General features: G+C 39.9%; 1 protein-coding gene across 1 annotated transcript in view; it reads left to right on the top strand.

The window, feature by feature from the left end:
- Nucleotides 1–13092, top strand: part of LOC122554410 (interleukin-23 receptor-like) — a 144910-nt gene extending 131818 nt beyond the window's left edge. Inside the window, exons 15-16 of the mRNA XM_043699391.1 lie at nucleotides 8073–8163; nucleotides 11356–13092. Of these exons, the coding sequence (XP_043555326.1) occupies nucleotides 8073–8163; nucleotides 11356–11991 (727 nt within the window). The 3' untranslated portion in view covers nucleotides 11992–13092. The remainder of the gene's footprint in view (nucleotides 1–8072; nucleotides 8164–11355) is intronic.
- The last annotated feature ends 249 nt before the right edge of the window (nucleotides 13093–13341 follow it).

The raw sequence follows: 13341 nt of genomic DNA, 5'->3' as shown, positions 1-13341 counted from the left end.
GTTTCGTCCCCTGTCTAGGTGATATCCTCAGTGCTTGGGAGCCTCCTGTGAAGGGCTTCTGTGGTGTTTCCTCCGGCATTTATAGAGTGCCATCCACAATCTCCATCAACAAACACATCGACCTGGACCCAATATACCGGCCACTACAGCGGACAGCTGAAACTGACAACCGGAAGCGGCAGGGACAGGCCACTATAAATGCCGGAGAAAACACCACAGAAGCGCTTCACAGGAGGCTCCTAAGCACTGAGGATGTCACCTAGACAGGGAACGAAATGTTTGTAACAAAAATTTCCAGCTCGGCGAACAGAACCACAGTAAATGCCATAAAGTTTATTTGCAAGTCTTTTAAGTTTGATATGAGTGACGAAAGGAATAATGGGTTTCTCTTCATGGTCCTTGGTAAAATGGCTAACACTTAATACCTAAGTTTGCCAAGGGATCAGAGTACAGTCCACACCCATAGAGCTACAGTCATCAAGGATAAAAGCGGATGGAAATTAGGGAAGACAAAAAATTTGAATTAAGTATTATTTAATTAAGCAAAAATGTCTCACAAGAATTTATTTTTGCAAGTTTGTAATTGCTTATGATAAGCTCCAAAGGCAGTAGGGTTATGTATAATATTATAAACAATTCAGAGATGAATTATTAGTAATTGGAGCATATTGAACAGTATGCACTTTTAAGATGTAACTGAAATAACTTAAAAATAAACTTTACTGTATAAGATAGAAAGAAAGTTTATCTCCAAAAAAGTCAGCATGTGCACTGTTGCCTGTGGTTACAACAGTAACAAAGTAAGTCAGTGGATGATGATTCCATGTACCTGTATGTAGCTCTGGCTATAAATGCTATAGTTTTCCAAAAACCATTACAAATTGTTAAAATTCAGAACAATGAAATGTGCCATTGTAAATGTTTTTATTTGCATATTGTGGCTTCACTTATTGGTAAGCATAAAACATTTCTGGAAACAGGAAATTAAAGAGGAGATACAGCACCAAGAAGACTTATCAGATTTTGCAAAATCTTTTTTTCAAAAACGTGAGAGATATTAATAGAAATGGATTGCATATTGTGGCTTCACTTATTGGTAAGCATAAAGCTTTTCTGGAAACAGGAAATTAAAGAGGAGATACAGCACCAAGAAGACTTATCTTTTTTTCAAAAACGTGAGAGATATTAATAGAAATGGAAACTTGCCCTTCGTCAGCCACACCCTGATTACATCAAGCACTCATAGAGAGAAAAGGCCTGTTTAACATGGTTAAAGATGCCCTCCAACGCATCTCGTCCACATCCCGCACCTCCGCCCTCAGACCCCACACCTCCAACCGTAACAAGGACAGAACCCGCTGGTACTCACCTTTCGCCCTACCAACCTTCGCATTAACCGCATCATCAGCCAACATTTCCACCACCTCCAAACGGACGCCCCACCAGGGATATATTTCCCTCCCCACCCCTTTCCGCCTTCCGCAAAGACCGTTCCCTCCATGACCACCTGGTCAGGTCCACGCCCCCCAACAACCCACCCTCCCGTCCTGGCACCTTCCCCTGCTACCGCAGGAATTGCAAGAAGAGAAAGTTCAAACCATACTAAAGATGAGGAAGCAGTCTCACTTGATCTAACATTTGTTTGCATCAGCTCTGATACTGGTACTGCATACAGCTTAGAGTGTTTTATTTCATTCATTTTCAGATTGTGAGCATCATAGGCAAGACCAGCATTTATGTCCAATCCCTAAATGCCGATGAGAAAATGGCATTGTGCCATCTTTTAGACCTCATATGTTCATAAGATAGAGGAGCAGAATTAGGCCATTCAGCCCATTGAATCTGCTCTGCTATTCGATAATGGCTGATATGCTCCTCACTTCACCTATTGTACTCTATGCTACTTTCTCCCCACTGCCCCCCCTCACTCTCCTCTCATTTATCTCTCCACCCTTCAGGCACTCTGCCTGTATTCCTGATGAAGGGTTTTTGCCTGAAAGATCGATTTTCCTGCTCCTCGGCTGCTGCCTGAACTGCTATGCTTTTCCAGCACCATTCTAATCCAGAAAAGGCCTGTTACCAATTCACAGGGCTGGAAATTCTAGATCCTCAGCAGCCTTACTGTCAGAGTTTGGCTTTGGTGGAACTGGTCGGAAAATAAAAGATGCCTTAACCTAAAGATAATGTCTGTGAAATAACTCCATCCCGTCACCAAGTCACCCTTTATTTACATGTGCACAGTACATGACACTGACCCAGCTAGCACAGAGCTGACTCTGAGACTGAACAGAACTCCTGAAACTCCTGTTTCTATCTGTCAAATAGGGCAACCTGATTGGACCAGGGAATTCATATCCTACGAGATCCACCTGGCTGACATTGTTCCAATCATTACATCCCTTCCCCTCTAAATCCTGGAACATAGGCTGGTTCTTTTCCCTGTATCGCCTCATGGGGCATTTTTGCACCAGGTCCAATTGCTCTGACTCTGCCTCGGATATTGGCTGCACGTATCAGACTGTAGCCCAACACTTGCACCTGGAACATCTCAGCCAAAACTCCTCTTCTTCAGGCAAAGGGCTGCAACATCTACCATGTCCATCCCATCCTCAGAAGTTCCTTCGATGTTAGGAGGAGGGAGAGAACCCACGGGTTCTCACAGCCTTGCCGGCTGTATTGAGAGGCCCTGTTTGCAAAGTTGAGCTTTCAAGTGGTCCACATGCTTGTTCAGGACAGTGTCACTGGACCTGACCTCACATCAACCATGCCTTTTACCCATGCAGGGCCATTCCCATGGTTATGACATCAAACTTTGGCCCCAGAAGTAAACTGCCTCTCTCGCCTAAAGGAGTCTTGTGTCTGGCATTGGCATTCCTGATTCCGTTTCACTCTTCCCCACAGGTCCGGAAAGCTCAAATTTAACCTGGTGCGGAGTCTTCTCCCCAATAGCAACTCTGCTGGAGCACTCCTGCAGTTGCATGAGGGGTGGTCCTACAAACAAACAGGGACCAAGACTATTTGGTATTGAGTGAAGCTTTAGGCTGTTTCTTTCAGCCTGCCTTCAAAGTGTGGACTGTTCTTTTTGCCAGACCATTGGATAATGGATGGTATGGAGCTGTCCTTACATGCCAAATGCCATTCGACTTTAGGAAAAACTCGAATTTCCTGTTGGTAAATGATGGCCTGTTGTGACAACACCTCTGGGAGTCCGTGTATTACAAAGGATGCAGGCAACCTTTAAATCATCATCCCCATGTTTAATGAATGAACTCTATGCATGTCCAACCACTTTAAATGGGAGTTTGCAATGACTAAGAATGTTCAGCCCATGAAAGGACTGGTATAGTCGACATGTAACCAAGTCTAGGTTTTACCTGGCTATTTACAAGACAGTACTGAGCTACTGGCAGTAATTTTTGTCTTTGTTGGCATTCTGGGATCTGCCCCATCAATGTGGTTATGTCAGCATCCAATCCTGGTCACCAGACATAACGTCTTGCCAACATCTTCATTTTGGACACTCCTGGAAGACACTGGTGGAGTTCAGCCAGTATCTCGCAGTGAACCTTGCTCGGGATAATCACTCTTGCTCCTCATAATAATATACCATCCTGTATGGTGATCTGGTATTGCTGGTTTCAGTTCTGGTTGTGATGGCCCTTTTGTTTCCCCCATCACCACTAGCTCTCTAAGTTTTGTCAGGATGTGGTCTTTTTATGTCCCAGTCTGATATTGTCAGTGGTGACTAGAAGGGTATCCAGAAGGTTTAAAACCAGAATGGACTCTTCCAGTGACAGCACCATCAGTAGTGTATCTGCCAGTGGGAGATGGCTCAAGACATCCGCATTTGCCACTTGGCCCCCCGGATGGTGTTGTATGCACTCAGAATACCGCTGCTGATTTTGACCTGAAGCTATGGGCAGCATGGCCAGTCCTCAAGAAATAGCCCTAGCAGGGATTTGTGGTCTGTTACAATTACAAATTCACATTCGTTAAGGTATTGGTGAAACTTTCTCACATCAAAGATGACCACCAAATCTTCCTTCTCAATCTTCATTCGGTGTCAGCCAAAGTCTGGGAAGTGTATGGTATTGGCCCTTCCTCTATACTAGGCCTCCAGTGAGTCAACACTACCCTGATACCACACAGGGAAGCATCGCATGTCAGTGCTACATCTCACTTGAGATTGTAGTGTGCCAACACCTTAGATGATAATAGCTGCTTCTTCATTTCCCTAAGGGCTATATCTTGGCTACGAGACCATTTCCAAGATTGACCCTTATTCAAGAGCAAATGTAAGGGTGCCAGGATGGAGGCCAAGTTACGTATGAAATTTCCATAATAATTCACCAACCCAAGAAAAGTTCTAGTATGGTGGTGGGAGCCAGGGCATCTTTGATCACCCTCACTTTATCTTCCAACAGGTGTAACCCAGCCTTGTTGACTCTGCAGCCTAAGTCGATCACTTGGGGTGAATGGAACACATTTTTCCCTCCTAACGTGTACCCCTGCCTTGGAGAAACATTTAAACACTATGTCCAAGTTCTCTATATGATCTTTATTTGTCTTCCAGGTTATTAGCATGTTATCCAGATAAATGGCAACTTGGGGTAGACCTTGTAAAACCCTTATGGGTATTAATTGTGGCAAACCTATGGGAATCCTCATCTAATCGCAATTGCATATTCGTGTGGCTTGTGCAGTTTTGTAAAGGACAGCCTATAAGTCGTCCATGCAAGGAACTGGATATTTCTCCAGCTGTGAAAAGCATTTCAACGTTTGTTCTAAATCCCTACAAAGACAAATTGGCCCATTAGGCTTCACAATTGGTATGACTAGTGCTGCCCATTCTGCAAACTGGACTGATTTGATGATTCCTTTGCTTTCCAGCCTCCTGATTTCTGCCTCTGCTTTTGCATATAAGGCAAATAGCACTTGTAGGATTGTGGAATTGCTTCTTGTCTACTTATGTCATATTAGAATGCCGGGGACTTGGGGTCAATTCCAGCTTTGGGTGGAGTTTACACATTATCCCCAGTGGGTTTCCTCTGGGAGCTCCTGTTTCCTCTCAGTGTCCAAAGATATGCAGGTTAGGTAGACTGGCCATGCTAAATTTCCCATGGTATCCTTGGATATGCAGACTAGGTGGATTGGCTGTGGGAAATGCAGATTTACAGGGATTAGGGAGGGGGTAGATCTGGGATGGTCTTCAGAGGTTCAGTGTGGACTCGATGGGATGAATGGCCTGCTTCTGCACTGTAAGGACTATATGTAAGGTGGCCTTTTCCCCTTTGATAAACCATAGACCTCTGTAAACCTTCCAGGTTTTTAATTAGGACTTCACTCAGGCAGCCATTTTCTGATTGAAAAATATTGAGTCAATCAAGTTGAACATTTCTCAATCAATTTCTCCCCATCAAGCTTGGGCCCAAGTTTTTCACTACAATCAGTGGTAACTGAACCAGCTGCTTCTCATAAAAACCCAGAACCGAAGTTGTATTCGAAATCTGTAGGGATTTCCCAGTACATGTTCTCAACCTGACCAAGGTCTTACGCAAACTTAAGGATTGGAGTCCAGAGTGAATTTAGGTAAAGTTGAAAAGTGTGGTGCTGGAAAAGCGCAGCAGGCCAGGCAGCAACCGAGGAGCAGGAGAATCGACGTTTCGGGCTTAAGCCCTTCTTCAGGAATTTTGGTAAAGACTGGTTCTGCAATCACTGACACAGCTGTGCCAGTATTGACCTCCATTAGACTGAGAGATCATTTAACTGGACTTTTATTTTGATTGGCTCTGATTTGGATGTTGCTGATCAATTTAACTGTTCTAAACCAGCTGTAAGTGAACTTTCCAGTATGTGTACTCTCCTGGATACTAGCCTCTTACTCTTACTTATAATAGTTCTCTTACTCAATTCATGCCTAGAGGAATTCTTTTGTTGTCTCAAATCTTCATACCGGTAGCAACTACAATGATCTGCCGGCCTAGATCCTGGAGAAAATGTTAACCGTTTGGCCAAGGCTTGGCTTGGGGTATTGGTGTGGGCTGACCTACAGTCCCTCCATTCAGGACATGTGCTGAGTGAGCCCGTGCAATTGCCTTCACTCAAGGGGTGTTCCCCAAGGTCAGTCATCCTGATGAGGGTATCCATTTCCATTGGCATTCCCTGTAATTCAAGCTCCATTAGCCGCATCTTCTAACTGCAAAGCCAGTTGTAGTTCCTGTTTGAAGTCCAGTTGGGCTTCAGCCAGTAAGCGCCTTTTCATGGTCTCATCATTAATCTCACACACCAAATGGTGTCTCAGCGTCTCACTTAAAGTTAAACCAAACTTACATGCCTCTGCCATTCATGTTAACCTTGTCAAAAATCCCGAAAAGGATTCCCCTGGTTCTTGAACTTTCAAGTAAAACCGATAGCATCTCAAAGTTAGACGAGGCTTAGGGTTGTAATATTCCTTAGCTACATCTATCAACTCTTGAAAGGTTTTAATATCTGGTGCTCTGGGAAGGTCAGACTCCTAATAGCCAAAAATAGCTGCAGTCCGGATGCTGTCAGGAGAATTACTCTGTGTTTTTTCACCATGACTCAAAGACAATTGATGAGAGTGAATCTCTTCAGGGGCATGTTTTACTGACACTGCCACTGAAATAACTCCATAAGGGCCAGTATCCCATCACCAAGTCATCCATTATTTACATGTGCATAATACATGACACTGGCCCAGCTAACACAGAGCTGGCTCCTAGAGTGAACAGAATCCCTGACACTCCTGTTTATATCTGTCAGCCAGGGGTCCTTGATTGGACCAGGTTAACAGCCCAATCAGGGAACTCATATTCTATGAGATTAACCTGGCTGACATCATTCCAACCACTACAGTCAGAGCTGATAGATAAATCACTGTTAAAGAGAGAAGAAAGCAGCAAAGCTGTACAAATGGAGTGGAAAACCCTCCACTTTAATCACTAGAGAGAAATGGGGAGCGAACGCTGAGGTGACATTTGATGCCAGTAAACGTTTCTTTGGAGATGGATTTGTTTGCTGGCTCCATTTCTCTACAGTCTGTCACTGAGAGGCAGCCTCCATTAAACTGGCAACTGCTGAAAATGACCGGGATGGGGTCTGCCACTAGTATATGTCAAGTCCTCTAAATCACCTCTAGCTTTGGCCTTAAAGACATTTGTTGCATTTAAATTCTCATTCCAGCCCACCCATGCATTTCCGCAACTGCAAGAGTGCATCAGGGAGAAATCTCAATATGGATTCCATTATTTTCCCACCTCCAAGCCCTCTAGTTATGGCCAGGCAAATTCTGTACACATGTCTGATCAAGATTGCCCATTAGATGTGGGAACATGTCTGATGACAGTTAACTTCTGCATCATTAACCTTTCTTTCTCTCTGAACATTGACATACCCAATATTTTGTTTAAGGTGTTTAGCAATTCTGTTTTATTTTGCATTTATTTTGGCTATCACTTCAAAGAAGATGCAAGATTATACAGAACAGGCAAGAAGCTCTTCAATTCATCAGTATAAGTTGAAGCTATTCTACAGAGAACAGATCCATGACCATATCCTAGCATGCATCAATACATTGTGAGTTAGGAGACAAAATGTGGAAATACATAGTTAAAGATCCTCCAGTTATTGCATAGGACATTCTGATGCGGGTTAGTTGAGCAATGTTTGTCAAAGTGAAGGTCATGATAAAGCATAAGTAGACAAAGGAAGACAAGTACATTTTCATTGAAGAAAAGGAATGTAAAAGGGATGTAATTCAAGCTTTAATTATCATCAATAACTATATAGAAATGTAAAACATAGGTGAGCCAAAGAAACTACAATTCAACTTTTTAAAATTTCTTGTTGTACATCGATGATCACCAACTAAATTTATAAAAGATATTTGAGTTTTCAGATAGAAAATTTGATTTATAAGTGAGTAGGATAAGTTAAATAGATGTTTTTTATTGTTCATATCACAGACCACAGTTTGGGTCACTTAATGACCACTGATACAAATCTATCTTCTTATTAATTGTTCTATGTGAATTATTTACTTTTTGTTTTAGAATTAAATCAATGTGCAAGGTGTTTTTACCTGGCTGGGCTCAGGAAAAATTCCCCAATGTGGAAAACAGCAATGTGGTGAAAGGACTACAGGTAAAATATCAAGGGGCTAAATTTCCCCTGTTCATTATTTTAATATGGGAGCTTTCTGACCAATTTTATGCAAATAACCAGTACATTCCCAGAGAAGTTAAACTGTCAGCAATGAAATATATTACAAAATACAAATTTCTTTGCTGTTTCTAGGATAGTTTCTGCATATAATCAGGATAAAGGTAGACATTTTCAGAGAAAGCTCCACTGCAAAATCATTCTTCATGTTTTATGAAAAGAGGCACAATTTGAAACAAATTGTAATGAGGAAACATTTCACATCTCTTGTGATCTCATTTACAATAGATTGAGAACAGGTAAAGCTGTTGTCTGGATCAACTGAAAGAAGTGCATTCCAGGCAGCCACTGGGGAAGCTGTAAATATAGATGTGTATTCATCAGGTGGCTGACCTCCATGACATATATAGGTAACATGAAAAAGGTAACACCTTGGTTATCACTGAAAGACAGCAGCAAAAGAGAGTCATCCAGTCTAGGGGACAAGAAATGTCACCCACATTGCTTTGCAAACTTGTATAACAAAACCCTTCAGTTGCCTCATCAAAATTGCTCCACTTCCTGTTTTAGTGATGTTGATTGAGGGATAAATATTGACCAGAAGACTTGGCAGAATTCCAGTGCCCATCTTTGAAATAGTGTCATGAGTTGTCTATTAATGTTTCACCAAAAATGTAACACCTTCAACGCTGCAAAATTCAATACTGCCTGGAATATTGACCTTGATTTTGCAGTCAAGCCTCAGTGTGACACTTTAATACAGAACCTTGTGAGCAAAATGAGGAAATAGTGAGCTGTCAATGTTTATTTAGGAGCAAATGAACACTTGGTGTTTCTTAATCAGCAATTGCAAGTTGCAAGAATTTGTTTTGCACTGTATCAAACTATATCTTCTAACTAAATTAGGGAAAGAAACATAATACAAAATAATTTTTTTCACTTTGGACAAGCCTGTACTTTTGATACTTCACAGTATATATGCTGATGGTCTTTCCAATTGAGTATTAAAAGGCACCATATTACATAATCAATTAAGTAATAGCCAATGACCCTTTTGTACTTACTGATGCATTTAAATCTAGATGGGCTGTTAATTTAACCCTTCCTATTTAACCCCCCCTCCATTGCACCAATGAAAATGGAGGGGATTGGGTGCAGGTTTAAGGGTGGGACATCTGGAATTGGTGGTCTTAAACCCTTTTGACTAAGGAGTGCAGTACACTTCTTCTAGTTTCACAGAAAATTCAGCCTTTAATGATTTGTTTAACTGTATCAGATCCTTTTTCTTCTCCACTTTAAACTCTTAGTTTCCAAGTATATTTGATGATATTTATGCATTATGAAAATATCTTTCACATATATATTGAAATTAATTTGCCAGTTTTATGCTATTTCACAAATGCATAAATGTCTTTTTTTAATTTGTTGCAGTTCTCTTTAATGACTATTCCACTAACCACTCAATTTGGTGTCTTCTGAAATTTAGAAGTTATGTTTTTGATTCCAAAATCTAAATCATTAATATAAATAGTGCATTACCATACTTTCACCACTGATTCTTCTGGGGCCTTGCCTTCCAAACTCCACTGGGAATAGCAACCCTTTACCCTGATCTTGTCTATCTTGCAGTCAGTAAGTTATTCTGTTTTGAGAAGATTTGTAGCTCGGGTCGAGGTTTTGGATGTAGGTTTGCTCGCTGAGCTGGAAGATTCGTTTTTAGACATTTCGTCACCATACTAGGTAACGTCTTCAGTGAGCCTCCGAATGAAGCACTGGTGGTGTAGCCTGCTTTCTATTTATATGTTTGGGTTTCCTTGGGTTGGTGATGTCATTTCCTGTGGTGACACCATTTCCTATGGTGATGTAATTTCCGGTTCTTTCTTTCTGGGGGTGGTAAATGGGATCCAAGTCAATATCTTTGTTGATAGAGTTCCGGTTAGAATGCCATGCTTCTAGGAATTCTCGTGGGTTTCTCTGTTTGGCTTGTTCTAGGATGGATGTGTTGTCCCAGTCGAAGTGGTTATCCTTTCTGCTATTCATCCCTGACTGCATTTGCTCTGACCTTATTCATTAATCTGTTATATATTCCATTATCAAAGGCCTTTTAAAAATCTGGATATATTATATCTACTATATTATTTTTGTCTATTCTGTTACATCTTCAAATAATTAAATGAATGAAGAATGAAGTCAATCAAGTAAGACGTTTCCTTTTGAAATCCAAGCAGACTATTCATTATGATATTTGATCTGCCCAATAATTCTTTCTGCTTAAAGTTCAAAAGAAATCTGTTTTGTTCTTAAGGACAATTTCCAGAAACCTAGATGCTTAGATGTTCAGTATGTTTCATAGGTAGATTGAGTTAATAATGGGAATACATAAAATGCTGTAAGGATAAACTATAGTTTAATTGTGGTGTAGCATGTTGGCACAGGAATGGTAAAATAGGGGAAAATTTTAGTCCATCGTTCTTAACTAGATTTAATCCACATTCTAGAAATCAAAACAGCAGTTGCAAATCCACTGCACTACCCAGTGAATTATTATTCCATAAAAACTGAAAGAACTGCAGATGCTGTAAATCTGAAACAAAAAAAGAAATTGCTGGCAAAGCTCAGCAGGTCTGGCAGCACCTGTGGAGAGAAATCAGAGTTAACATTTTGGGTCCGGTGATCCTTCCTCAGAGTTCTGAGGAAGAGTTGATGGACCTGAAACGTTAACTCTGATTTGTCTCCACAGATCCTGCCAAATATGCTGCTCAGAGTTCTGAGGAAGAGTTGGTGGCCCCGAAACGTTAACTCTGATTTCTCTCCACAGATCCTGCCAAATATGCTGAACTTTTCCAAATGTTATTCCATCTCACCTCAGGAGATTTTGATCCTAGCTAGCATGTTACAGATTTCAATTGAATTAAAGTAAAAAAATAAAAAATGCTGAGAGTAGCAACCTTGAGCAGGCTTCCTGTTATACAACTTTTGATTTTGTTTAAAGTGAAATGAAAATGAAACTAACGAATTTATGAGTGGAAAATTGTTGTCAAGTATTCACTAAATGAAGCAAATCCACCTTTAAGCTATAAGATGGTGTTTTTCTATGTCTCAATCATCAAGTCTTCTGAAAGGCCAGGATACTTTCATGATATTAATCTAATGTTTCATTGAATTCCATTATAGAAAAATGATGCAGTTCCCTTTCTACATACTGCAGCACTATTAGTATATAACGATCCACCAATAACAGAAGTAGAAGAAACTTTACTACCAAGAATCAACAAAAGCTTAATCCAAACTGTACATAGAAATTCTAAACAACAAATAGAAGAAGCAGCTTTTGAGAACCCAATTTCAGATATTTCAGAAGCTCATAATTCTCATCTGTCTCAACCAAATGAAGACACAGAAACCATGGGCTACAAGCCTCAAACATCCAGCAGATGCCAACCAATAGTTTTATCACATAATGATGATGAATCAATTCCAAACATTGGAAGTAATCAAGTTAAAGTATACAAAGAACTCAACACTCCAGGTTTTGACAGGTTTCCAGATATTTTTAGTATTGATGGAATCCTAGATATGAACACAGATTTGACATCCAACCATAATGGGATTCAAGATGATCAAAATTACATCCTTAAGGAGGAAGAGGAACAGTTCCCAGCCAATGAGCATCACAGAACATACATAACAGAGGGACTACTTCAAGAGCAAACTCTACTACCAGATGAATTTGTTGATTGTTTACTACACAAAGAAGATGATTCTACAGATATCAAATCTTATTTCCCTCAGATCGTGGCCATTCAATGACATTAGCTGACACAAAACTAATTTCTTGTTTTCAAGTCTTCAGAAGTTGTATTTTCCATGTGTTTGTGAGAGTCACTCAGGCTCTGCTCACAGAAGTAAAGAACTTGAGTATAAAACATCAAAAAGATCATAAATTGCAAACTGAAATTCATGTTTTCCTTACAGAATCAATATATGGAATGAGCTGCTAACAAAAGCAATTAATTTCCACTTATATCTAGCTTTAATCCTAAAAAGAAAAAAATGTCTGGAACAGACCAGAATTTAAGGATTTAAGGAAAGAAATAGATGGTCAGGATCCCCAAAAATGTGATACTTTGCTTCTGAACCCATGACTGAGCTGACTGTGAATGCAACCAGTTAAATATTGTTGGTTGTAAAGTTGGATTAAGATCCCTGAAATTTAACATTAATATAATTAATCTCAAACAAAGTATGCCTTTAAATCCAATCATGCCTCTGTATCTGAAAAAGCAATGCCAAAGTCTAGATTGTTAATCTGAAGATTGTCAGCCAATAATGTTATTTTATGCTACAATTGGTAGAGTCTAGAAAGCTATTTGGTATGAGATAGAACTCAAGCTAATCTTCACATACCTTTATATTTATTTAGAGTTTCATGTGACAAGCATAAATGTTCTCACCTCACAACCACAATTTATAGGGCTTCAATGGAATTACTCATTAATATGCCCACTTCCAAATAATTAGACATAAATCATACATTATTCACAACTGAAAATATTTGTTTCAGGAAAATTGGGCTCTTTCACACCAAACTACTGTATCTATAGTCCCAATCTGCCATCTTTAGAGATGCCAAGTGGAGGATAAATATCATTACGGTAACAGTTCAAAAACATATGTCTGATTCTTGTTCCTTTATCAAAAGTTAAGTTTTGAAAACTTTAAAGTAATAGTTTATATACAGACTGCCAATAATTGAATGTTTTTCACATTTTGCTGTTTCAACTACCAATGCTATATAATCATATTTAGGATCTTTAAGATTTAAAGATGTGTAATATTATACAAGTTATAATGGGGATGTTTATTTGATTATGACAAATTCTATCCAGCAGTTTAATAAATATCTGTTAAATTGATTTAATTACGGCTTTCTGCCTTAAAGGACAAGATCATAATGGAAACTATCCAACTGCTTTTAAAGGGAAGTCTCTTTGAGAGGTTAGGATAGCCTCATGGTTACGGTAGTCTATTCTGATCATGCTCAGGTAAGTTGTAACATTATACAATAGCGCCTCGATTTACGAACTTAATCCGCACCGGGACCCGGTTCGTGAACCGAAAAGTTCGCGAACTGAATCAATTTTTCCAATTGTTCGGATA

This window comes from Chiloscyllium plagiosum, chromosome 11, assembly GCF_004010195.1.
Source record: "Chiloscyllium plagiosum isolate BGI_BamShark_2017 chromosome 11, ASM401019v2, whole genome shotgun sequence".
NCBI lineage: Eukaryota > Metazoa > Chordata > Chondrichthyes > Orectolobiformes > Hemiscylliidae > Chiloscyllium > Chiloscyllium plagiosum.
The sequence above is the reverse complement of the archived record's forward strand: the minus strand, read 5'-3'. Positions and strand labels throughout refer to the sequence as shown.